Here is a 27,933-nt window from a genome sequence, read left to right as displayed (position 1 = left end):
GAAGAGTGTCGAACTTGTGCACCGACTTTACGTGGAACGGGGCTCCGTGCGCGGGCGCCCTTCAGCACACGCAGACGGCCTTGCGCGGCGCGTGGAAGAGCGAGGCGCCCAGCTTCTTCTGGCCGCGCAGGCTGCGCCGCATGGCCAGCTTGCTGGGGGCCCTGCGCGGCGGCGCGCCGGCCAGGCCCTCGGGCTGCGCGCTCGCGCCGCGGCCCACGCTGCGCCGCGGCTTCTTGGCGGCCGGGCCGCAGTTGGATTCTTCCAATGTCCTTTTGAAGTTTGCCGTGGGTGTCCGCTCGGCGTCTTGGGCTTTTGTTTGGCCGCCAGGAGACACCTTGAAGGGTTTTTGGTCCGTGCCTGAATTTGCGGAGTTGGAAGGGGAGAAACTAACTGACAAACCGTTAGTGTAGGATTCGTGTAGCCTCAAAGCCAAAGCCTTGCCGCCCTTCTCCTCCTGCGGGCTGGAATCCTTGAAGGTTGCTCCTGCTGGAGACACGTTGCTTTTGGCAATCTCGCTCGGCAGCTCTAAATATTTTTCTGAGATCATGTTACTATGGGTGAGGGAAGGAACAGACTCAGAAGCGTTCGGTCGTGGCCACGGATCATCCTCTAAAAGCTGAAAAAAAAGAAAAAATATTTATGAATATAGTTATTACACCTCCAAGAGTCTCATAATCTGCAGACATATTTTTCCATGGGGAGGGCTGCTCAGACTTACTCTGCCTGTATCTTCCTTTTTGCTGGTATAAAAGGGGTTAGTTGTTCGAGATCAACACATACCTTCTGTTAATCTAGAAGCCACCTAGAGAGCAATCTGATTTTCCCCAGTGGATTTTTCAACGCGCAGACATTACTTCCCTCCTCAGACATTCTGTGATGCTGTTTGCCACAGTGCTGCCATTAGACAGCCGGGCACTAGGAGAGCAAACAGCAGAAAGAGTCTTCCGACCTTTGCTACATTTCAAGTTCTTGGTTACTGCATAACTAGATCATCAAGGACATGAACAGCTCTTCATGGAAGGTGTCCTAAGCACATAAAAAACACAAGTTCATCGGACTAAGCTATTCTAAAAATAGAATTAGTTTGCTATTTCCAGGTAACCACAGCTAAGTAACACATTTTATTGCCTAGTTTTATGCTTTAGAACTTGGAAAGACAGCAACGCTATTCATCAGTTATCTCTTTCTTCCCTATAATGCAGTTATTTTGTACTTTGAAGAGGCTGCTTAGCATGATGCCCTAGGGACCAAGGACTTTCTACATTCGAATCCTACCTTCAAGCATTCATCCCTTCTGTAGCCTTTGATAAGTGTTTTCGCCTCAATCTCAATTTTACCAACAGAAAAACGGGGACAACACTTCCTTTCACTATCCACACAGGGATTGCGAAAATTAATATTTATGCAGTGCCCTGAAGATAGGAATTATGACCTTATTAAAAATTTAATTGTGAAGAAATCCCTAGTTATTCATCGAGACCTTCAACAGTAAATTTCAAGGCCACATTATATATTGGAAAGCAAGACACCGACTGCTTTACTCGAGAAACGAAGGTGCTGAGAGCTCACGCGTGTGCGGCTGAAACCGACCGCGTCAACGCGGCATCCGAGACCAAGACCTAAATGCTTCTGAAATCCCAACCCAGAGCAATTACAGTTCACCTTCAAGAAAAGAGGTCTGTGAATGCTCCACACGCTTGAAAAATTCAACACCAAGGCTTAATAAAATACACTCTGAAAGAAGAGCATCAGAATAACTGCCTTCTAGCTTCTCAGTTTAGTTCTTCTGCCCCTCAACTCTACCCCGTTGCTCCCCATGGTTACATAAAACCACCTGCACGATAAATGTGACTCTGGCTAGCTACACGCCAGGGAGGACCTCTGCATGGGGCATCTTAGGGTTGTTCCTCAGCTCTGCTCTGGCACAGGCAACAGGAAAGCTGTATTACACAGCGAGAGCTGCTCTGAGGTTAATCTGTTCAAGCAGACACTTAAGCCCCGTGTTTCATATTGTGCAAGACCCTTGATGCTGTGCTTTTTTATTGCCAAAAATCTTTTGCGCGGTATGAACAACTGAGACTGGCTTTGGGATGCCAAATGGTGAAGCCAGAGAACAGACTGCAGGGGTAACAAAATTACACAAGTCATCAGCCTCCTCTCTGAGCAGTCTAAATCAGTCAAATACCATCACTGACCTCAGGAATACCTAAATAATTTCAGATCTTGCTGGTAACAGTGAACACATACTTTCGTTTACCTGAAGAATTTCAATGTTTTTTTCCCTGACCTGTCCTCTCTGCGCTATAATCATGCCATGACAATCTCCAGGAGTATGGACTGATCTCAGGAACCATGTCTCATGTCTTTGCAGAAAGAAATGTGATGATTCATTTTGGTAAAATTTAACTGCCATTTGGTAAGAAGATTAATTACCTACCTAATTTAGACCATATAATTTCCCTGTGGTTTTTATATACCATGACCTTGTTTACTAACTGTAGCAAGGACAGATGTTAGCAAAAAGCAATTTCCATAAACACAAATACTAAATGCTTTTTATGAAACTCATAAGCTCTACAACATTGAATCTATAAAAACCTCTCAGTGAAGCAGATACATTCAATATTACACATCATGGACAGACTTGGGAAGTGCCTAATGGTGAAGTATTATATGTGAATGTGTGTATGAATATATTAAAGTATATGTGAATATATGGTATATGAAGGGAAATACATAATGATGCATTGTTTAATAGAATTGATAAAGTACAATGCACTGTGAATCCTCTAAAGGCAGCACTTCTCATCTCTGCTACTCACAGGCTGCACGTCACAAACCTTACACAGGTGGAGGCTTCACTGCCTTGGGGGAAGGAACCCCCGCTCATTTCTGAGTAAGGCTGTTTATCCCACTAAGGAAAATAGCCTCAGTTAAATGAAGAGTTTAAGTCAGACCTTCAAAACAAAGCTGCTGTCCTGTAATAAGGCTCCCATTTAATGACTGAAGCAAAGCACGAGAAATTGCTCACAGGACCATTTTTTTGGCGGGGGGGAGGGGGGAAGGAGTCCTGCATGCACTGGATTTTACCCAGAAGGTCCACATTAAATCAGTTTGCTATATAAATGAAAATCCTAAATCCAGACATAAGCTGAAATATGGAAATAGGTTTTTCCTTCTGCTTCGTTTTTTCATTTAACTGGTAATGGTTTTCCTGCTGTGAAAAAGCCAGTGTTACTCAGGATAGCATAGAGGAGTGACTATAGTTAACAGCACACAGTGGGGCTTTGGCACAAACACACACATGGAGACACCACTGCAGAGGTACTTCCTTTATTCTCATCTGCCTAGAGATATACTTTTTTTCCTGGAACGTTTCAAGATTATCCTGACAGCAAAGTGACTTTTTTTTCTCTCTGTGTGTTTCCAATTTCTTCTTGACCTTTTTCTTTTCCTCCCATACTTAGAGGTATTCTGTGAGGACAGATGGATACTTGTTACTAAAAGCAGAAGCCTATATTATGCATACTTTTAATTAAAAAAGTAGACAAGAAATAGGAACTAATCAGTATTTTTAGAACTGGCATCTCTACTTGTAATCAAAGAGGGAGGAAATATTGCATTAAATAGACATAACTTATTTATACATCTAATATCAATTCATATTCGTAGCCAGCCAAAATTTTCCTTAGGTTTTCACACTTGAACATAAAATAACTATAGCCTGTCTATATGGAACACAACAACACTTTGTATAGTTTGGCTTTTTCTACTATGTGTTTCTGCATGCTGCAATTGGTAGACATTCACACATCACAGGGCACTGAATTTGTTCATATGGCAAGGCAAAGTTTTAGGGGAAAAATATTTTCAGAAAATCCTGATTTTGAAATGCTACTTCATTTTCAACCAACATAGCTCAGTTTACTCGGTGAGCATTGATAATAGATCACACACAAAACAAGGTACAACCTAAAAGTTTAGGAGTATTCAGAACTCAAAACAATTTTCTCCACTCAGGTTTTCCTCTACTTCAAACTCCTTTCATGCACTTTGCTGCACCAGATGGAAGGGAGGGAAAGAGAAAGGCTGAACTTTCCATTTTTTTTTCTATTTTTTGTTTTCTTTTTACTTTATCTGAAAGACAGTTATCCAGAGGTACTGGAGAATATCAAAGGACTTAAATCAGTCACAGCTGGTAATTGCTTAAACAAACATTCACTCATAACTACACTCCTATTTTTAGAGAAAAAATCTAAATGGCTCTGCTTTATGTTAATGGATAAAACTTCTAACCTGAAGAAACATTTTGGGGTATATCTTATCCTCTAGCAACAAGCATTACACTGACCAGAGGAAGGTAATAATTCCTTCCAATCTGAACAGAGAACATTCTCTTCAGTAACAGCACCCATTAACCCATGGGTTAGCTGTGCGGGGCAGCCTCCTCACGCAGCCTGCAGTCCCCTGAGACACTCGTACAAGGATGTGGTAAGGGAAGATCAATAAAAACAAAAAGAACTTTTTTCATTCTAATCCCCAAATTCAGTTTTCTCTCTTTTGATAGCCTATTTCTGATTTTGCAGGATCTCAGAAATTTTATTTTCAGGAAGCTGTATTTGAAGTGGTATGAATTATGTGCAAGAAGTTACAGTAGGGTTTTTTTTCTTTACGTGGAGGTGGGAATACAGATGAACAGGTACTATTAAGTGATCAGGATTCCAAGAGTTATAAAAGCACTGTATCCCAAAATCTGGCAGATCTGAGAATCTCTGCCTTGATGTTCCAAAGCCTTTAAAAGAAGTTGTTAAAAGCTCATCTATTTTTATCAAAGCTCTGTGCACAGTGTTAAACTACTGCAGATACAGCCACATAGTTGCAGCCAAGTTACTGTCCTGTAACTGAATTATTATCTAGCCATAGATAATGCCTAGTCTACTACAGTAAAAAATTAGTAAGTAGGCCAGTAGTTTCTAGAGGTATTAAATCACTTGCAGTGGTCCAGCTACAGCATTGCCAGAATCCTACATCAGACTTACCACATAAAAGGAAATCACTCCAAGAAGAAGGAAGAGGAGATTGATAAGTACCCAATGGCTCCACACTTAAAATGGGACTACAAAAACAACCCCAAAAGTTACCTTGGCAGGTGGGGTAGAGCAGCGGGAGGCTGTCGCCATGCTCGTATCAGGACTGCTGTAGCAGGGGCTCTCTGACAGATTGAGGTACAATTCCTCTTCGTTCTCCAGGTTGCTCTTGCTGTCCTCCAACGGCGAGATGCAGATGACGATGGCACTAGTGTTATCCGCACGGAGCATGCGCTGCCGCCACCGGCCCAGCGCCCTGTTCACCAGCATTTTGGCACAAGACTGTCGGTGCTCTCCCTGCGTTAGAGAAAGAGATCAGGTCCACTTGATTTTACAAATGTAAAATTAAGAGTTTATATGGCACAGCCTGAGATTATCTACTCCTACATCACGTATTAAAGCAACTTCGTTCAGAACCATGAAAGAAAATATTCATTGAAATAAATCTTTTTGGTGAAATACAGCTCTAAGTGATGCAAATTATTTAATTTAGCTGGTCGTCATATGCCCTACATTCTTTTCAAAACTCTTAAAAGGAATTTATAAACTTTTTTTGTAACTAACTCTCCATTGTGCAAACTCCACTCTTTTGTCCATAAAGAAGAATAACTAAATTCAAATTTTATCATGTCACATAAAAATCATTATATGATTGCATCCTAATGAAGGAAAATGTACTGCTAATATCTGCATTTCACAAAGAAGGTTAATAGGCATTATACTTGACAATACTTTGCATCATAATAATACCAGCCACCTGTAAGAGCTATTGAATAAAACAATTCCATTACTAGGTACATTTCATACATGCCAGACTGAACAATTTTTACAGGAAAAAGGTGTTAAATTGTCAGAATGACCAATGTCCACTGCTCTCACCATGAAGTACTTTTTCTCCTCGTGATCCTGGCACATGGATATAGCATCTTGAGGTGGGATCATGTTCCACAGCCCGTCACTGCCCAGGATAATGTACTTGTGCTTCTGGGGATCAATCGTGTGCACGCTAGTGTCAGGCTCAGGGGACACCACAAATTCACCACTGTAAAAATCGTAGCTCCACAGGTCACCTGGAGAGGAAGCAAATGTGTAAGAATTGTTATGTTACACCCGGGTATGATTCCTGAAAACAACAGAAAACTGTTCCCAGGAAAGTTCTTGCTCTGCTGCACGGTGCTCCAGCATGTCTCCAGCCCAACGCCAGGTTTTGGAATTGGAAAGAAGCCACAGGAGCACAAGGAGCACAAGGAGCACAAGCCTGTGCCCGGGCTCCGGCAGTGGAGCTGCGAGGGAGAGCTCAAGCCTTTCCCCGAGGGGCTGGCACAAGGACCCCTTCCTTGCTGCACGGAGGGGCCTGGGGTCACCTCCCGGATCGGAACCTGAGCAAGTCAAGTCGCTTTGGAATCAAAACAACATCTGGTTCAACTGCTTCTTCCAAATTACCCTGAAGTTCCATGCAGGAAAAACAAAACAAAAAAAAAAAAAAACACTTTCCATAATCATTTATTTTAATTTCTCTTATCAGGTATGCTATTAAAACTCTTCTATGGTTTGGCTGTGAAATCAAGAGGAGTATTAAGTTGTGCTAACACCTTCTATTCCTTTTGCAAAACTCATTCCGCACGCTCCAGATTTTCGGATGTTATCTGTTTTTTTTTTTTTTTTTTTTTTAATAACATACTATATTGTACAAAACAAGAGGCTACTCCCTACTTGATGTTTATAAATAACTTGCAGTAGCAATAAATAACAAAAGTCACAGTATTATCTGCAAGCACTGGCTGGTTTTCTGGGTGGAACACATGGCTCTAAAGGTAGAAATTAATTAGAGCGTCAGAGTAGCAAAGCACAGAGAAACTGCAGAGCTCCTCCAGGTTAAGAGTCAGGTTTTGTCAGTTTTGTGTGCTTGCTTTTTGCTGGCCTCAGAAAGCCTGCCCATAGCCTCCCCCCTCCCCACCACACTTCTAAAGTGAATAAATAAGCTTTTTGTCTTCCTGCCTTCTTCCATTAGCTTTGCCTTAAGCTATCAGTCAGTTGAAAAGACCTTTCCAGGCTGAGGAAAGGGAATACTTCAAATCAATCACCCCACTTGAGCGCTGCCTGCGCAGAGGGGCCGCGCTCCTTCAAGCCCCCATTCGCCTGCACGGCAGCAGCAGCAGACAAAAACACAAGGTTCTGGCAGGGCTCATTAAAAGCCAAGCCTGCTTGTACAGAGGTGCACTCTGCACCCACGGGCTCTCAACAAAGCCAGCCAGCTGGCAACCAGGGCAAAATAAATACTCTAATGCAAGAGCTGAGCTTCAGCACAGCAATTATTGTATATTAATTGCCACCCAAAGTCTTCATACGCTGATTTCTTCCTAGCATGTCTGTCAAGGACACAGCAGGTAGAATAAATGCGGGCTTGGATCTGAGGCCAACCAGAATCGGTGCCAGCACCAATTTCAAGCACGCAAGTAGTATTTTTAGGCTTCTATTTGCTATTTTGTTTGTGCGTGCTTAGTAGAAGTCACAAATGTTTTTAGATAATGATTGCTTTATTAAAAAATACTGTTCTTGACAAGATAAAAATAACCCAATGTTATTTAATTTTGGCCCATCTTCATACATGTCATCATGCCCATCTGCTGCTTTTCCTGAGAGAACAGCTGAGTAATGAAGACACTGATTTCCAACAGTCTTCCTCCAAGACTCCAGAGGGAGGTGGGAGCCTCCTTTTGAGGTGGATATTTGGGAATATCACCTCTCTCCATGGAGCTTAGAGGACCCCCAAGGACAAGGAAACCTGCTGAAGGGTGCAGAGATTCTGGGGAGCCACGCAAGGAACCCCCATCACACGCAACATGGTCACAAATCCTCCCCAGCAAGGAGCCTCCCCATCCGAGTTCCCACCAGAGCCTTCCAACAACAACAACAGCGTTTCCCAAAAGCGCTGCCCTTCCGGAGGCTGTGGTGTAACTATGCACCGAGCTGGGGGCTTGAGACAGGAGTTCATAGTGAACCATTTGTCATCCTCACCAGAGATGCTGCCAGACTACATAACAGTCCCTACCTCTGGCCAAAAACATTTATAATACAATAAACTCACAATAACTAAGTCATATCTATCTAGTACTGTCATCCTAACAAGAAGAGATTAAAAAAAAATAGTCTTGTAGAGATCCCAAGTGGAAAGTAATTTTCCTGAAAGCAAATGGAGAGCATTAGCTAGATCAGTTCAAGTATTCAGAGCTTCTAAGCTTATTAAACTAAGCATTTTTTTTGTTTGTTCATTTTTGGCAAAACAGAGTCTTTTAAAGCATTTCCTGTGGCACTATCTTTGTGAAATAGATTTCCAAGTCTGCTGTAAATGTACAGTGAGAACAACTCAATTTCCATTAATTTTAAATTCAGTAGTACCCACCATCTACTGAAGCTCAAAAATCTCTAGGGAATACCCAGGATCCTGCATACAAAGCTGGACAACACACCAGCATGAAACAACAAGCAGGTATTTACTGACCAGCTCCAGGCAAGTCCCAATAAACTCCATGAAAATGGAGCTCTGGATACTGCAAACTGGAAAGGGAAAAAAAAAAAAAAACAAAAAAAAAAACAATAATTTTGTTCTGCGCTCCAAGAAAAAAAGAAAATAACAAGTATACGTCAGTCTGAGGCACACAGAGAAACCCTGCGTCTTCCTTCCTCAGCCCAGGAAGGAACCACCAGTATTCCTGATTAAGACAGGCAGGAATGAAGGCGAGGGCGAAAATTGTCTTCAGAGCTGACCTGTCATCAACCCTCTTCCCACAAACCTACCATTTGATCCACAGGCTCATAAACTTATCAGGCAGGTAAGCCATCCTCGGTGGAGCAGTGCTGCCAGAAAGAATACTTCTCTTAAAGAATAATCCTCAGCTCCCTCAACCCCGCGCTAGCGAAGGGCAATCCATGTCACAGGGGTGAAGCACCACAGGCTTTTTGGTTTCTTTTTTGAAAGGGCAGAGTGCTAGAGACTAAGCCACTGCTTTTTAGAGCTGGTACCCAGACAGAATACTACTATCAGATACAAATATATATATATGTATATATATATATAAACATATATATATATATCTTTCGCTGCCCAGCTGGGGAGTAGAGCATCCACAGCGGCTGGAAAGCAGCAGCAAACCTGGAAAACTTTACATGGCAACTCTCAGTTCCAATCCTGGGAATAAAAAAAGGAAAGGGAAGTAGATCAGAGTGGAGCACACTTCTCCCTAGACATCTCAAAATGCTCTAAAATCTTTATGTTGTCCCAAGGCAAGTACACTGATAAGTGACCCTTTAGCAGGCTGGAAACCCAAGACTGCAAAACGATGGGATGAGTCAAGGGCTAGTGTTACAGAGCTGGAACTCCAGGTTCTCAGACTTCATAAGCCAAACTATTTCTGTTCTGAATTGGAAAACAAACACTGCAAAACTTTAAAAATCTTGCTCTCTAAAAGCTTACAGAGCAGAAATACTTATTTTGATGTGAGGCTTGCATATACCTTTTCCATATTTATATATATATATATATATATATATATATGTATAAAACCACCCCACACACAGACTAATATAGTTCCTTCCATATCTTTCCAAGAAAAAACATATCTGCTTCTACATCATGACTACAGTCAGACTAAATTACAAATACACAGAAATACACAGGAACTAAATCACATTTTGAAAAATGAAAGATAGATGTTTGAAAATACAGAGTAAAACAGCAGGGAACTAAATGATCCCCCTATAAAAACAGGCTTACTATGACATTTTAAGATACAGTGGGTGGAAGGAAGGAGGAGAGAAAGGAACAAAAAAAACCCAGCCACCGGTAAGTTAGCTGCTGCCAGGAAAGAAAATGAATTTACAAACAAAATCACCCATCTTGTAAATAGATTGGATTAGATTGAGTCTAAAGCCTTCTTATAGCAAAAGTGTGTCTTACAGCAAAAGTTATATAAATCAAGTCTTTCATTTAAGGTTGTGGAACATGCTGTTTTGACTACAAAAATATCCTTTGGTTTTAACAGAAGAAAGTGCTTTTACAAGTTCCAGTCCAAGACAAAAAAACAATTTGATTAATCCCAGATCTTTTTTAAATCAAAGTTTTATTTAAAGAGCCTGCTAGAACAAAGAAAAGACTTTCAGAACTTCCTCTTCCCACTCTCAAAGGGGCAGCGGTGCTGCAAAGCGAGGCAAATCTCAGCAAGGATCCGGACAGCAACCGCTGCAGCCAAACGCACAGCAACCCAGGGCTATAGCCACAAGAGGGCATCTTTACAGCAGCCTTTAGAGAGGAGGACAGCACAGTGTCATGATCATCCAAGCTAGCACTAAGAAAAGCTCTGAGCAGGTAAGAGCAAAGGGAGCAGCAAGCAGAGCGGTTACACAGAGGCACTTGAGGCATTAACTCTTTTACCATTCCTTTAGGAATACTGTTTTGGGAGCATCTTTATATACTCATTGGAAATAGTGGCACTCTCAAGCCTGTCTAGAAAGGGAGAGCACAGGCAAGAGGATAATATTTCAAAGATAAGAGAAATAAACTGCATGTAAAACAACAGTGATTAAATGGTGCACGCAATGCTGCAGCAGTGAATCAAGGGGTGCACGGCTCACCCTACGTGTTAGCGCAGTCCCAGACAAGGGACAGGGAAGGGGCCTGAGCCCAGTACTCTGCATCTCCCCTTCCTCCACGTCCCTGGTGCTGTGGACGATCCAGAAGGTGCTGGGGGAAAAGCATTAAGAGAAAAGACTGCAAGAACTAGGTTGTAAAAGTAGAGGCAGTGGACAGTGAGAAGTTAAAATGGCATGCAGAAAGCTACCCCCCAATTACTGGCCTCAAATAAAATCCTTAGAATAAACACTTAGGTGGAATTTCAAGCTTTGAAAGACATTCAAGCCTAGAGAGTGTTTGTGGAGCTGAAGGCACAGAGTAAAACAGAAAAATGCACTGGGCAGACCTGGAGACAACTCTACCTTGAGGAGAAATATTTATTATTCCTTTTACACGCTGTGAAAGAACAGTGCTAAAGAGTCATGCAGAGAGAGCTCCAGTCAGCCCAAAGGGAGAGAGGAAAGCCCCAGACATTCCCCTTTGTGCTAACTGGATCCACATGTGCCTTCGCATAGGCTGGGCAACACAGATCTGCACAAGAAAGAGAGAGTACACTCCCTTTTATACCAGCACCCACGTGTGTTCTGTTGGGGAGAGGTTGGAAGAAATCCTACAAGCAACAGTTAGACATCCCTTGGACAAGAGTAGAATCCCAAATGAGCTTCAAGTTTTTCTGCTGTGAAGAAACATAAGATCTAACATATTAACGTGTACATATAAATATATTTAAAATACCTATTATGTATATCTGTATACATATTTTTATGTATACACTTTATAACTGTATATAAAGCTTTCATAAGTGAAATCGAAAACTACAAAAAGTACTGTGTAACATACAAATATCACGTACCACTTTTGCAACGGGATATGAGTGTTCCTCGGGGTGGGTTCTACAGACAAATGGGACACAAATCTACACAGCAAACACTGTCTCGCAGTTGTGCGCATTCTAGACTGCAACTGCCACCCCCACAACAGCTAAAAGCATATAAAGCCTAAACCCTTATACAAGAATCTACTCAGATCATTTGAGGTCAGCCATACCCTCCTCCCTGGGGATTCATGGTATGCACATTCAGAGAGCTTCACAAAACAATTCTGGCATCCAGTAGGTTGCTCTGGAAAACAGCTTCTACATCACTGTCAGAGCCAACATTCTTGTAGCAGCTATACATTGAGCATTCACTGTTCTGGTACATAAATTTTCTGCTGACCCCTAGAAAGAGTTACGTTCTCATGAAAAGGCAAGCCTATATTGGGAGGACACTCCAGTAAAAATACCTGGGTGGGTCTGTCATGCATATACACAAAAACCAGAAAAGATACTTCATGTTGCCACATGAATGAGTGTTTAACTAATGGGTTCTTGGTTCAGGTTTCATCGCTCATGAATTAAAAAAAGATTTAGCTACAACAGCGCAAGGCATTCCCCAACTGCATAACTCCACTGACAGCTGCAGATCTTGGCTCTATACTAGTCGCCAGGAAAAGGAAGGGGGAGAAAAAAGTCTATAGAAGATTTACCAGATTTAGACCTGAACTAATTTACCAACAAGAGACTTCCCACATGATTTATAAAACAGTCAAGATCCATTTCTGCCATCACGCCATATGTTAACAGTCAACTTGATCAGGTCGGGGACAGCTGGATATGAACTTAAATAGCAACTTAAGAAACTTGTAAAGAATTAAAGTTACACTTATAGCCAACCTACAAAGCTCAGTCGATAAATCGCAGCATTTGCCTTTCTATTAATTTCTACATTCAGTTCTTGCTTCAAGCTATACCCGTAGTGCACGCACTGTGGTTTTTCCACACTTCTCCCACTACTTATACTGTCTTTTCAAGTTGCTCGCACGTTAGGCCAGATTTCACTTCAAAATGGTTTTCCACACACTCTGCTTCACTTTTCCATGATGAGTTCTGTACTGGGGAACCGGAGAGATGCCTTCTTGTACAGTCACAATCTTGTTGATATCTTACTGCACTTGGACTCAGAGGCTGAAGGCCTAAGTCAATGTATTTTGATTGACGCACAGTTGCAACATAACCTATCTGCAGGGTTTACCTGCCTAGTGAGTTACACACACAGAGCAAGCTATTCCCCACTGAGTTGTTTTCCTAAAACATGCATCTGGCACCTTCCTGGAAAATCCACTTTGTAAATCCATGGCAGGGAGGCAGTAATTAATACACCATGCAATGATGCACATGGGCACTGTACAACTGACAAGCAAATTGCAGTTCAACATGTCTGCCACACTCCTTGCAGCGAGGGCTAGAGTTGAGAGCTGGGGGGATCACTGAACTAGAGAGAATGAACAGGCCAACCAGAATCATTCTCTCACTGTGGTGTCCGGAAGAGAGTAGTAAGTTAGCACAGATGATAACTGATAAGAACATATCAACATACCGTAAAGCACTGTAAGAGAAAAAAAGAGTAAGAGTAACAACACAGCAAAAGAACTGGCTGGGCTAGACCTTAGAGGGATGCCCTACAACACCAGTAACCAGTGCATGCCAACTTGACAGCTCCTCCTCTGCTTGGAGAAGCTCCAGTGCAGCCAGGCGGTGCCAACCAGGGTAGCAACCTGGGAGCCAGCCAAGAGGCTGAGCAGGCCTCAGTAGCACCAATGCAAATGGTTTGAGTTGTGGTAGGGCTTTTGCGAGAAGCGCATGGGACATGCTGGCCTCAGGAAGAGGTGAAATCCTGTCTCCAAACTGTGAGCGTCTGTGCACCATCTGGGTCCAATGGAGAGAGGCAGCTGAGCTCCCTTTCCAGGAGGTTCATCACACCTCATCAGAGGGCCATGTGAAGAGACTATGGAGGCTCCTTGATCAGGCAAACACCAGAACAATCACACTGTAAACATTGTAAATCTGCTACATGATTTGATGATGCCAATAACCTCTTTTAAGATCCCTATTACACTAACTTTAGAATCCAAGAATAGCTGAAAAGTTAGGTGTTGTCATTGCTTGGACGTGCTTTCTTCATAATCCCTCTTCAGCCATGTAGGTGGAAAGAATGCAATGGGGGGCTAACCAAGGCATGCACGCTTCCTTGAACTGCCATCTGCACACCAAACCCAGCCAAATTCTTTTGTTTAACTTGCTGAGAGGAATCACACCAAGTCATTGTGCTATTAGATGAACTCAAAATTACACAAATTAACAATTAACAAGATCCAAATTCAACATGCGCTTTTTATAATCTATGAGGAACACATAATCTTTTGCACAAAAGGGGAACAGATAAAAATGATAAGTGAGTAAAGAACAAGATTGAAGCCAGGTTCTACTCATCTATTAACACATGACTATGAAAGAGTTAACTCAAGCTCTCAGTTCAGTTCTATCAACCATAAAACAACCAAATACCTCACATAAAAATATGAAACATTAGATAAAGATTTCTGAGGTATTGAGAAAAACATCCATAAAAATTAAGAAGCATTTATGAAGATATCACCATTCAACTGCATATCCTCTCCCTTGATGTGTAGCTCCTTTTTAAAACGTTAGTTATCACTGCACAGTTCCGCTTCACATTGGACAAATTCATGTGAAACACAGATATCACTATTTTTTAAATAAGACACAGCAGTACTATGCAATTATCAGCAGAAGACCACAGTCCCAGGAACAGGCTGTGCCCATGACACTGCCTGCTGATCTAGGAACACTGACAACACTATCACATAACTGCCTAGCTCGCCAAGGAGACGTTAAGTCACAAGACAGTGCTCACAGGTAAAAATATGGTATCACATTTCCATATAATCAAGCCCAAACCTATACTGGCTATAGCTAGTTAAAGAACTCTTCACTGGGGCAGAGAAAGAGAGAATAGGGAGAAAACAGCACAAGGTTGGACTTCTGTATTAAAGTTTAAGGGAAGTAACTAACCAGAAAATTAACACACATTGCAGATTAAAATCAAGCTGCCAAGTACTTCCCAAAAAGATCATTCTGAACAAAATTTACAACATACTGTAATATGCCTTTCTGTCTTCTAAAAGCGTCCCTTAAAAGTTTCTTATCAGCAGTACTTTTGCAAAAGCAAGTTATAGATAAAACACACAGACTTGGCATTCATCCTTTTGTTACTTCTGCTATAAGACTTGAAAGAAACCAGATCCACCATGAAAAGACAACAAAAGCAATTCATACACTATGCAGTAAAACTTAATTTTATCGCTTAGCCAGAGACCTGAGGCACACATTGCTTTGTGCAGCTTTCATTGCCATCAAAGCAGGAACACCATCCTTGCAAGGCCGATACTTAAAGCCCTGTTAGACTGCATATTATTGGGCTGTTTCACTCACCGATTACACCTTCTACAGACCTATGTGAAAAATGAAAATAATCCTTGTTGCATTAAAAATACTTCATAAGGGTCCAAATGTTTAGAAAGTCAGGTAATCAAGGCAAGTGACTAAAGCCTTCTAGTTTAAACATTTTGGCAAAACAGAGAACAGCACATTTCTGGCAGCCTGCGTGTAGGGATGCCTCATTTTCCAAACATGGGCCTCACTTACCAAGTGCTCTGGCAACTGCCAGGAACGGGATCTGGTCGATGACGGTGCTGCGGCGCACGGGGCCGTTGTGGGTCAGACGAGGCCTCTTCCAAACGACCCGGTTCACGCCAGACTTGTTGATCACACTGGAACCATTAAAAAGGATAGTTTCAGTCCAGATTAAGCCAAAAGAAGTGAAAGAAGGGTTGGGGGGTGGTTACAGGGGAATTAAAAGCTGTAAGATATTCTGGCTGGCTGCTGACAACCAGATGTAAGAATATCTTTTTCATCTGTCAAAAGAAAAAAGCAAAACTGAATTTGCTTTCCTTAGATGAGGACCATCGACATCAGCTCGCTCAGGGACAGAAACACCACGCAGGTTCCTCCCTCAGTGTTCCCCATCTGCCGGCCTCTGGCAGTGAAGAGTTGCACAGTACAGATTCAAAAGCAAAAGAGAGAGAAGCAGCCTTCCCTAGGGATTTCCTTAGTGGTGCACCAGCGCATGAGGCTGGAATAACAGGGGATTGTTCATAGTTGCTATCTGCTGAAAGATGTCCCCACAGATGGCACTGGAGGGGTCAAAAGAGAAGCCAGAGAGCAAGTGAACCAACTATTATGATGGAATGGGCAAGGAGAAGCTAAAAAAAAAAAAAAAAAAAAAGAGAGGGCTTGAGCCATTTAACAAGGACTAATGAAGCAAGGAACTAGCACGGCTTCATCCTCCCTGTCAGAACCAGGCACATAAAAGCCAGTTTTTATCCAAGGAATGGCCAGTGGTAATTAGAAATTGAGCAGCTCTGGAACTGCCTCAAGGTCCACCATACTGAAGCTATTCAAGACGCACTTCCCGAGACTTCAAAGGCCTTAACAACAAGGGCATGTTCAGCTCCATCCTCTCGTGCATACAGCGCAGCAGCGGCACCAACACCATATTCCCACATCCATCCCATCCATGTGTATAACTAATGACTGCGCCAAGCTAACTTGAGCTGAAACAAAGCTCATCTCACACTCAGAGGCTGTTACTAGGAAAATACTGTTTTCAATTAGAGGTTCAATTATGTTCTCCCATGAACTCTCCTCAATTTGCTCTCAGAGAAGGAGACGTGAATTAGCTGAGCTGCACAGTTCCCCCTCACCCCTACCATTTGCCCCACCACAGCCCGCATGAGTTTTATCAGCCAGCCTGGGAAAAGTAGGAGCACCAATAGAAATAGCCATTTTGAAAATATTTTTTTAACCTTTCCTACTGCTATGAATTTCCAGAGGATGCTGCTTCAAAGCTTCATGGACTTTCAATCACCAGCAGAGACAGAGGATTTGGAAACCCACATATGTACTAGTCCTAGCAGAACTGCAAGTTGCCCTTTCTGTAAACCTACCACCCCAGACCCAGCAAACTGATCAGCTTCCACCTGCTAGAGACACTAATGCCAGGGCTCTTGTTCGAATGATGTCAACAGGAAAACCTTCAGTGATCTCTGCCTCTGCACCGCTGAGAGGAGGAAACTGTGCCCGTCCATCTGGTGTGGCGCTGCAGACCGAGCGCACAGAGAGCTCCTGTGAAGCTGAGCCAAACCCAAGCCCCGAGTTTGTCTCGAAGCTTTGGAGCCATCTCACAGGGCTGCGCTGCCTTCCTCCTCGCTCCCAGGGAGCCCGCTCAACCGCCACTCGGAGATGCCCTAACACCTGCCACCTTCTCAGCCCCAGGAACGCACCGATGTTAAGACACTCGCTGAAACACGGTATTCTAACATTTTAAACGTGTACTTAAATGCAGCAAAACCCATGTCATTTTACTAATCTAAGATCTTCATGTTCCTTTAAGAGAAGCTTTGAAGAGCCTCCTCCACAGCTGCCAGTGTCAGCTGTGGATGAATGAGGAAATATATTTTATATTGCAGATGGAATTTTTTTAACTGGATGCAGAAATGATGGATTAGCTCAGAGCCCATCTGACACTAGGGTCTAAAGCCAAACCAGGATTAATTTTCTCTTTAGACACTGCTGTATTTCCATCACTTGACGAACCAGACACTCCACAGCTCATATTGATATTTATACGGAAAGGCAAAATAAAAGCTCTTTTCAATTCTCCTAGAATTTAATGAGATCAGTGTTTCCACTTACAAAGTTTTCAGTGAACTTTTAGAGTTGTAACCATACCTCAACTATATGGAACTCCACTGGGAAACCAAAATCCCATAAGCTGTTAGAACCGGTGTAGTAGCAGAACATGATAACACTGGAAGAGTGCAATTTACTACCTAACAAGCTGCAAAGGATATCAAAGTACAGACAGAGAAGGAATATAAACGCTATTCACCAAACTGCTTGCCCAACTAAATAAGTAAGCTTAAGCCTATTTCAACTGGAAAAACATAGATGGCACCTAGAAATCAAAACTGAAGTGAAAAGCAGATACAGTTACCTGCCGCCAAGGCCTTCAATTCTCTCTCTTTCTTTGGGAAGTTCAGGCTTGTGGTCCTGTGTCACCTCCACAGCTCTCACAAAGTCATCCTTGGGGTCGTCCTGGACTCCCAGCACCACTCCGGAGTCGCCAACGTGAGCAACGTACATCTTTGAGCCACGGATAATGACCACGCTGGCAGTCGTTCCTGATGTGCTTGGGAGGCCTGTCATGGTCTTCGGCCACTCTGCTGTAATGAGGAGAAAAAAAAAAACAGTTTTCAGTTCTGCAGAAACAATAATAATTTAAAAGATTGAGATCAAGGGTGTGTTGCAGAGGTTTAACATTACAGGAAAGTGTATATGCAGCTGCAGTACGGCCAGGCAAACCAGTGTCCTCGGGTCCCCCACCTTCACAGCACCACTCCTTCTGCTAAAATTTAAATTAAAACATATTAAAAAAACAGTATCAAAGCACTGCATCAGGATTCCAAAACTTGTCTCCTTGGGTTTTAATTTTCCAAGTATTACTAGAAGAACATTATGCAGGAAGAGAAGCATTACTCAAGTATTGAGCTTTTTCTTTGGCTTTTCTTCTTCTGTCTCTACACACCTATGTTCACCTTCTTCCCACATTCCACAAAACTCCACTTAATGGGACAATTTCCTAACAAAGAACCATCAGCATGTTCAGATGTGAGACTTCAGGGTCTCAGTCGCCTGCTGCAGCCACCACGGGCACCCTCACCCTTCTGCTCCCTGCACCACTCCTGTCTCAGCTGGGGGGACCTCGAGTCGTAGCTGAAAAACGACCGAGAACTTAATGAATTCTGGTGTCACCAAGCAAGACGCTCCAGGCAAGGGGGAAGGCATGCAGGACGTCATGAAGAAGAACCTGAATTACAGGGTGATGACAAAAGGGGCATTTTCCTCAGCGTCATCTACCAGGATATTGAGCACAATTTAAACAGCTCTGTCTCAGCACCAGGTTCTAGCTTTGTGCTCTACAGACTGAAATGCCCTTTCTTTCTCCCCAGGAGCAGCATTATTTCAAGAACACAAACATTCAGTCAGCTTATTGAAAGTACTTTGTCTAACCATTTTAGCTGTGGATATTAAATCTAACATATTCCAAATAGAAAGCAAACGAGGGAAGAAGCCAAGTGGTAATGAGAGCTTCAACCATGCACTTAACAGAAAACAAGCTGCAACTAATGAGTTTCTGTCAGTGTAACAACCCCTCAATAGCAATAAAATATATTAGAAAGTCCAATCAGTCTTTGGGAATTGAAGAGCACAGAAAATAAAATCACCAGTTTATGAGGAAAAGAATGATACAGCAGCCGCAGATTTTAGGCTACAGTTGAAGCAGGAATTAGATATGCCTATCCTCAAGGGGTTTTACACCTTGCTTTTGTTTAGAAATAAGTATTACATGGAGCACAGCACATTCCTTTACTTAGGGATTCTGTTTCGCCAGATATTAACAAAAACATCAAAACTCCTGTGTTTTCTTCTGAGCTCAAGTACTAAAATCAAGATCATTTAACTACTTCAGGTTTCTTCCTCCACATGTCAGGATCCTTTTTTAATCAGTCTCACAAGTCAAGCAACAGAACATCTTTCAAAAAACACATTTTTCTTCCACTTGAAGAACACCACCCGCTTTGCTCCGTTCATTCCCACTGGTTTCGCAGTTGTCACACCAGCCGGCAAACTGCTGTCACCTGCCACCTAGCCCTGCAAGGATGAAATGCTTTGCTTCATAAAAAATGACTTGACGCACGGCACTTTCTCCTTTATTTATTTGTATTTTAGTTTTGTGCACAGTTTTAGTGAAAGTTACAAGAACAAAAAATATACAGGACCATCTCATCAAGAAAGTTTTCTTTTGTGCACAATTCTTTACCAATAACAATGCCACAACTCAACAAAAAATCTATCAAATGCCACTTTAGAGCCTATTCTTTGAGTTCCCTTGTTCTTTTTCTTATATTTAGATGTAAGATATGACACCAAACTTTATTTTAAACAAAAAATTTACAAAGCCATATATTTATTTTGCAAGATACTCCAACAGTCTAAATGATCTGATATGATCAAAGGCGCCTTCCCCTAACACATTAACTGAGGATATACACTAACTAACAGACAGGAACCACAGGGCATTAGGCTCTTCCTTTGACAGAAACATCTGTCCCAGCTGTTCTCATATACACACAGGTTTTCATCCCTACCTGGCCAACGAAGAGGTACCTGCTCCAATAAAAAAACAACCGACAGTAATAACATCCTTTTAAAGTTAAAATAACTGTCTAAATAAAGTTTAAAATTTCATTTCAGTAAGTTTGGAGCAAATTATTGCTCATTTTTTATACCACGCCAAGTCAACAGATCCAAACAATTCCTGTGATTACAACAAAGCTCTCAAAACAAAACGCATACTTCGAAGTTACACTTGAGGTGTCTGTGGATGCCATACCACTTCTGCACCTCCAGCAACGGAGAAACATCTCTAGGCAGCCTTTGGAAATAAGAAAGGTACTCCAAGTTTCCTACTGTGACTGTACCCCTATGTCTGTATTTATTTTCATGTAGTTATTAAGCTAAGTACTAGGGGCACTGATAGGATACTTTCAATTCCTCCTCATTTTTTGTTGAGGGGCTGGGAGAGGGGTAGGAAGTTGGTTTGAAGCAAACCCTGCCTCCCAAACGGCGTGTCAGCTGCCCTGAAACGCGTGGGCTACACCTGGAAGCCACATTCACAACCGAACAAAACATGCTGCGGCTGACTAAAAAACAAACTCATTTATGATGGTTGGCTTGTGATCTGAAGCATCCTGGCTGCTCCAAAATGCATTTAGGGAAGCTCTGTTTTCGCTTATTTTTGACAAAATCAATTCAAAGTTATTCTGGAAAAAAAAAAAATGCCGAAGAATATATTTAACTTTAAGCACACACACAAAGTCAAACTAAAATACCTCATTTCATATGGCGAGATTCTAAAATCACATTAAATTTATAAAAAAAGAAAAAAAAGCTACATGAGTTTTTAAGACAGAAACTATATAAAAGTATTAGCCTGAAAGTTCACATTGCCTTAAGTGATCTACATACTTTCAAATACAAATAGATACGTAAATTTTAAGCATTTCTAAGAATAATTACAAATTATAACTTTGTAGTGAAAATTAAAAATATATTATTACAGTAGAGATTAAAAATGTTATTTCACTTTTATTGCTTCAATTAATTTTAATGAGAAGAGTTATAACTAAAGTCGAAGTATACAACTCTTATCTAAAACATAACTAGTAGCACTGGGAAAAGATGTACGTAATAGTATCAAGCTAAATATAACACTTGAAAACAAGCTCTTGGCTGCACAAATACTGCATTGCCACAGAATATAAAACAATCCATCGTCAATAAAGCCATGTCAAAACCTGGGATCTCCCCAGCATGCTTGTTTTCGACACGTCTCTTACCACTGCCAAGTGTGGAAATAGGCTTCAAATACGAACTTCCACTCTGGAAGCCCTTTGGCAAAGGGCATGGACAGATGGCTATTTCACTGCATTCACATTTCTGCTACGCTAAGCAGCAATAAGCTTCCCAAAATTACCAGAGATGGCTACTGGAATGACCTAAAGCTTCCAAGAACCAAGAGGGCAGCAAGCACGAGCCTTGCTTCCAGTGGATGTCATCTGGAGAAGATAAAGCTTCCAGCTTTCATCCCCACAAAATCCCCAAACCCTCCTCCTGACCATTTCAGGATACCAAAATATGCAGCCCCTCCTTTCACCTCACAGTCTCGTCAATGCACAGCTAAAGAGATAGTTTGCATAAAATTATGGGGAAAACTATTTAGTAGAAGTAAAATTCATATTGGGAATCCATCACATAGCATGAGGACATCCAAACACATATAATTACTGCTTTATCCCTTAAATTGCTCACAGGCACGTGCAGGAAAAAACAGCGAGGTCACGCATGCTTCGTGCAAGAGAATTCAGTTTTCATACAGCTTAGCTAGACCTGCCACCACTCACAGCCCAAGCTACACCGCTTCTGACAACAGCTTGAATGGGTACCACAACAAAATGTTATTTGCTAAACACCTACTAAACACAGGACTAAAATAGTATTTCCTGCCACTTCACCTCTCCCCATTTTCCAGTCACACATAGTTACACTAATAAAGCCAGGAGACACAACTGAGCTCCTTGTCCCTGTGTGCGAGTACCCTCCTCTCCATCCTGCCAGGCACAGCCTGGGCACCTCTCACCACTCCCGGTGTCTCTAGAATCTGCTGCTTTCTGTCCAAACCCAGCGTGCCCCCAGTCGTAACTTCTCCTAGGACTTTTCCAAATGCCCAACACTCGCACAACTCCTGTATTTTGTTATTCCTTAAAAAAGGAAAAGGAAACCTTTTCAACAACATAACCCCCCTCTGCGAGTGACTTTCTGCAGTCCCCACTGTGCTGTAACTACAACCCCTGCTTTTTACCCTGGCCAACCAGGCCAGTCTTCCCTCCTATTATTTTTGATCCAATTTTATGGTGCACTCCCCCCCACCCCCCCACCTGCTTGTCTTCATCTCCCTACTATTGCTTTCTTGGGGGTTTCTTATACACGCACACAGCACACTGTGTATCCTAGAAAACAGCCACACTCCGCACCAAAGCGAGCCCCGTTTGGACGCTGAATTGTGCTGCAGGGTCTCGGCTCACTCCTGCCACCAGCATCGCCTCTCTCCTCCCTTTGCCCTCATCTGCCCTGACCCCGGCACCAATCCGCAGCGCCGGGCAGCCAGCGTGTGTAACCTGGAGGACACAGCTCGAGCCTCCCGTTCTGCAGGGACCCCGCATCCCCCCGATGCTCCCGCAGTGCAAGGAGCACACGATAACCCTCTATGAACCCTCAGCGAGCACAGCGACCCTGTGGCGCGAGCCGAGGGACAGCTACGCAAGCAGCGCGCGGGCCCTGAACAACACTGCCTGCTTTCCTTAAAGGGGAGGGAGGAAGACCACGCAATTGCCCCAAGCACCAAAATGCCAGGCAATCCTCTAAAGAGCAGCAATAATAACAATAATAATCTAATTTGGAGGTCCAACTAGCAAAAGCTTCAAGGCGAAACTGCACCATGGCATCTTCAAGTGTGTACAGCGATTTTCCCACGTTTTCGTCCTGCTCTTCGGCTCCATTTTTTTTTCCTCTTGCAATTTACAGGTTTGTTTGTTTGTGTGTGTGTCTGTCACTCTGTATTTGCTTCTAGAGGCAAGGGGGAAGCATGACGGGGGGGACTGGACTAGACTGACCCTATCCCGCACCTCCAACCCCCGCTCCCCCCGGTGACAGCAGCGGCCGGGGAGGCCTCGCCGGGCGGCGCAGCGCGGAAGAGCGGCCGGGACCGGACGTCCCACGCGGGCCGCGACGCGGAGGCCCCGGGAGAGCCGGGCCGAGGGGACGGGGGCTTTGGGGAAAGGGGGGAGGGAAGCGTCCGCCGCGTAACTTACGCAGCTTCTTCCACATGGCGCGATGGCAGGCGATGAAGCCCTTGCGCAGCGCGGCGCACACGTCGGCCGGCTCGGCCGAGCCGAAGCCCTTCTGCTTCTTGATGAAGCCCCAGAGGTGGTCGCGGGCGAACTGGGCCGCCTCCCGCCCGCCGTGCCCGTCGCACACGGCGAAGAAGGCCACGGAGCGGCGCGGCCGCCGGCCGGGCGCCCCCGCCGCCGCCGCCCCGCCGCCCTCCGCGGCCGCCCGCTGGCTGCCGCCGCGCCGTGCGGGCCGGGGGGCGCCGGCCGCCGCGCCGCCTTTGTGCGGGGCGCCGCGCTCCGCCTCGGCCGCCGCCTCGGGCTCCACCACGATCTGGGTCACGTCCTCCATGTATTTCCTGCCGCCCTGGTCGGAGAACACGCTCACCCCCAGCGCGTACGACCCCTCCATGGGGGGCGAGGAGGAGGGCGGAGAGGCAGCAGCGGCGGCCGCGATGGCGCTCGGCCGCCCGCCCGCCCTCCCGCCGCTATTGTGGGTGCCGGCGGCGCGGCCGCTCGGGCATGTCCGCCGCGCCGCTCCGCGCCGCTCCGCGCCCACAATCGCCGCTGCGAACGGCGGGCGCGCCGCGTTCCGCGCCGCAGCGCCCCCTGCCGCGCGCCCGCCCGCGCGCGCGCGCCGCGGCGGAAGGGGCGGCCGGGCGCACCGCGGCGCCCCCTGCCGCCCGCCGCCGGCGCAACGCGCCATCCTCCGCGCCGCGTTAATCACCCAGTGCGCGCCGAGCACCCGGAGCCCGATAGTCACTGCACTTCCCAAAAGTATTCCCGCTGTCAGTAAAACAGCTTCAGCACTTCGGATTTGCTCCCCTTAGCCACGCTGAAGTCAGCAAGCCGTCAACAAGAAACGCATCTACGAAGCTCTGCGTTTCTAGAGCACGCGGGCATGCCAAGAGTGGCTGCGAACGTGGATGAATTAATCCATGTGGCTCCAGGGAGATAACTGCTCTTCCCTGATTTACAGGCAGGCATTAGCAGATCTATGGCCAGATGAACAGCCAAGTACGGGACATAGAAACCTTGCCTTCAAAATCTGCCCATTAGGCTTCAGACTGATTTTGTAGACATATTTGCCACATAGACAATAAAACAGACACTTCACAGATGCACATGAATGACACCAAGACTAATTTGAGCCTTACACAATCAGGAAAAAAAAAAAAAAAAAAAAGGCAACCCTCAACATCTCTATTTCCCTTCCAACTAAGGACACATACAAAGCACACTCCGGCCATTGCCAAGTCTGCAACAGATCCGCTGCTGGTGACATCAGAGTGCACTGAGGGGTGAAGAGAGTTTGTCTGAAGCCTTTTTTTTTTTTTTTTTTTTTTTTTTCCTTCTCTCGTTACTACAATATAGCCAGAAAACAAGGCAACTCACTTGAAACAACTGAGAAGAAACGCACAGAACAAGATTGTCCCATCTGCTCTACGACAGGCACAGCTGAAGTCCCTAACTAACTTTTACAATCAACATAATAGCAACACATACTAGTGACAGATACAATCACAGATTCGATCAAGTTACACAAGATGAAAGATGTTTTTGCATGCAAGGGTTACACTTCCAAAAATACAGATGGTGTTTTAAGATTCAGTGCGCACACAACTGCAGCTAATCATCCAGCAAGCAGATCACTCTTAGTTGCTAATTCCCTCTTGAATTCCTTTAGCTCACAAGAAAATTGGATTCAACTAACTCAGACACTTGCAAAAGTATGAACAGGTAGGCAAAAATTCCAAAGATGCCAAGAGAAAGACCTTTAATGAAGATGAAGTTTGACAGAGAGTACCATAGCAGTTTCCACACTTCAAAACCAAAGGAATAGGCAATAATTCAAAGGCAGTTTAGCATATTTCCTTGCATATTTCTCTAATACATATACGTGGGAGTGTTTTCTTTATGTTTGTATATAAAGGAATCAAGTGCTCAGCAGAAACTCCTGCTTCCCTCAGCTACTTCATAGACATGAGATTCAGAAGTAAGGGTAAGGAGCTCATCAAAATTAAAAGTCATTCTCTATGAAGAGTTGCAATTGTTTAATATAGAATGTTTCTGAACTATTATAATTGGATACTTAGTTGATCTTGATGGCAACTTATTCTCATTGTGGCTAACAGATTTAAGCAAAAATAAATAAATAAATAAATAAATCCATTCAGCATCCATTCAGCAGTGGATTTATATCGTTTGGCCTGGTTCAAATAATTCAAAAGTCATCTCATAAAATTAAATTAGTAGGAGTTCTTTTGTGGCTAAAGCTTGACTACTTTGTTTTAGTATAGTTAGAGTAATTCTGGAATAGGCTTATGTAAAAGTAACTCTGCTCTGTTTTGGGGGAAGAAAAAAAAGACTCCCATCTTTAGCTAGTTGGGTTAGCTACCATCAAAAGATAAGTGTCACAACTTATAAAAGTCACTTTTTGACATTCACTAACATACTGTGTAACCATCCGTGATCTCTCTGGGTATCTTTGAGGATTACCTTTCCACAGGCTCAAAGCCTGAAAAACAAAAAGAAGAAAATAAACAGAGAGGAACAAGGCACACAAGGCCACATATCTAGAGCTCAGACACTGTGGCTGAAGCAGAACCGCCAAGAGAAAACATTGCGCACGAAAGCACCACATTGCTCTTCAAATATACTTTATATGAAATTGTGATCAAACATGTTTAAGGTCTGCACTCAAGCAGTTGAATAAACAAGTTACCTTCTCAGCAGGACTGGCAGGAAAGAAGGCTCCTACAAGTACTAGCATTTAACTGCAGTGTTTATTCCTTTCCTCAAGCTGCATCAGACAAAGAATTGATGCAGGTACCTACAAGGAAACCATAATTCTGCATCACGAGCCAGTACCAGATGACCCCCTGTTTTCTATTAGCATATTTTACTTAAGGTTATGCAAAATTGTACTTTGTGTAAGCCACGGTTACTTTGCCTGACAAACGAAAACCACAAAATTATTAGTAGCTTAAACAGAGAAAAATGCTTACAACTCTCATTGATAAAAAAAATATCAGTGAACATCAGAAAATAAGTCTGCCCATCTGATTTTGGCAGAGCATATTTCTAAAGCCTTCTTCATTTGTAAAGCACCTTGGACTATCCTCCTGTCTTACTGCTGAGCCACACCATAATCCTTCTCCTTCCTTCTGCTGCCAAGAAAGCTTCAACAAAGCCATCTGATAGTGACCAAAGTTTATTATCCCTCTTATAGTCCACGTGGAATGTGTTATCATCTTAGATTATCTGAGACAATAGTAATCTGAGACAATAGACTCAGATAAAGCACATGAGACTCACATAAAGAAAAAAATCAGCTGAACTGAAAAAAAAAAAAAAAAGAGAGAAAAAAAATCGGTGGAATCGGCTCTTTCAAGAGGCAACAAAGGAGTGCAGGCCCTGAGCATCCTCTGGAGTATTAAGCTGCAGCCCTTTGGTGAACAGCCATTTTTTTCATGTTCCCTAAGTTATATCCACAGCAGTGTTGCTGTAACATTTCTTCCAAAATGTTACTGCAGAACTCATGTAGATGAAAAACACAGAAATTAAAATGTATTTATCTGTGTTGCAATAAACATGAAAGAAACACCAGCATTAAAAAAGTCTGACAAGTTCATGTGAATGCTCTCCATTAAGCTCGTTTTAGAGCAACAGTCTGTTATGTTGGCTCCTCTACAGTTTAATGATTTCCTGTTAGGAATTTAAAATTAGAAGCCTCGAACAACTTGCCCCCATAAACTATTTTCAAGGTTCCTTTAATATCCACATCAAGGAGCTATAGAAGGTTCGTATGTTATCCATGTCAGTTCACTTCCTTCCCACTTCAAAATAAGCATATTGCAGGGAAATTCAGCATGGTTTTTTGTTGTTGTTGTGTTCTAAGAAACTTTTTTTCACTAAGTATGCCAGTTATAGTAATTAAAATAAATTAAAATAGAGCCATACACAAAAATATGAGCTTGCATTTAAACCATGACAAAATGAAAACTACTGGTCTCATATGAGAAGCCTAGGCTCTGTTAACTGTTGCCTAAAACTTTTAAGATTTTTTTTTGAGGGGGGGGCATATTTTGAATTTCCAGCTATTTCCACACTGAGATTCATCTGTGTGAACATATCATTTTCACAAACAAGTTTTTGTTATTAGACAACGTACCTTATCTCTAATGAAAACATTCAGGTAACAATCTTGCATTGGCAGGACATGAACCAGATTTATCATTTTCATCCATGCTTGAATTATTTTCCTACAAAGCAGAAACACTATTTAAATAATACTTCTCACCTCTTTCACCTCTCAAAGTGTATCTCACAGTTTATCCTTTGACTCAAGGACAATATAATAATTGCAGTAGTCATTCTAATTACAGCACATTTACAAAATGATTTGAAATTGTCATGTTGAAGGCAGAGCGTGTGCAGCAAGGCATCTCAGCTCAGTTCCTCCCTGGGTCAATAAAAGCACCCCAAAACACTAGGCATAACCTTTCTGACAAAAATTAGCACCTCTATCTACCAACCAATAATATTTGTTATATGATTGCTTTCTAATTAATTTCAGATAAAAACAAGTCAGGTGAAACTAGAGTTGGGCTTAGGCTAATCTAAAAAAAAAAAAAAAAAGGCAGAACCAATTCTGTTGCTTCTTGTCTGTAACAAAAGTTCAGCTCCTAATTTGGTTGAAACCTCAATCTGCACACACACAACCCCCTCCCCCCCCCCCAACAA

The 27,933-nt window shown here is 43.2% G+C and overlaps 1 protein-coding gene across 1 annotated transcript; it reads right to left on the bottom strand.

Moving 5' to 3' along the window:
* Positions 1-41: 41 nt before the first annotated feature.
* PPM1D (protein phosphatase, Mg2+/Mn2+ dependent 1D) lies at positions 42-23,727 on the bottom strand. Its single transcript, XM_088535858.1, has 6 exons — positions 23,170-23,727; positions 17,673-17,901; positions 15,263-15,387; positions 5,967-6,157; positions 5,142-5,384; positions 42-616 (listed from the first exon to the last, which is right to left on the bottom strand). The coding sequence occupies exons 1-6, from the start codon at positions 23,597-23,599 to the stop codon at positions 62-64; spliced, it is 1,773 nt and encodes a 590-aa protein (XP_088391984.1). The 5' UTR covers positions 23,600-23,727; the 3' UTR covers positions 42-61.
* Positions 23,728-27,933: the final 4,206 nt, after the last annotated feature.

The sequence above is a fragment of the Tinamus guttatus genome, unplaced genomic scaffold, assembly GCF_059628265.1.
Source record: "Tinamus guttatus ecotype Peru unplaced genomic scaffold, ASM5962826v1 Tinamus_guttatus_pri_ptg000043l, whole genome shotgun sequence".
Lineage (NCBI taxonomy): Eukaryota > Metazoa > Chordata > Aves > Tinamiformes > Tinamidae > Tinamus > Tinamus guttatus.
The sequence above is the reverse complement of the archived record's forward strand: the minus strand, read 5'-3'. Positions and strand labels throughout refer to the sequence as shown.

Excerpts from the sequence above, each read along its gene's own strand:
- PPM1D (XM_088535858.1), bottom strand. The coding sequence starts at position 23,599 with ATGGAGGGGTCGTACGCGCTGGGGGTGAGCGTGTTCTCCGACCAGGGC. Across the intron at positions 17,902-23,169 it reads CGCCATGTGGAAGAAGCTGC|CAGAGTGGCCGAAGACCATG; the intron begins GTAAGTTACGCG and ends TCCTCATTACAG. Across the intron at positions 6,158-15,262 it reads GGCAGTTGCCAGAGCACTTG|GTGACCTGTGGAGCTACGAT; the intron begins GTAAGTGAGGCC and ends CTTCCTCTCCAG.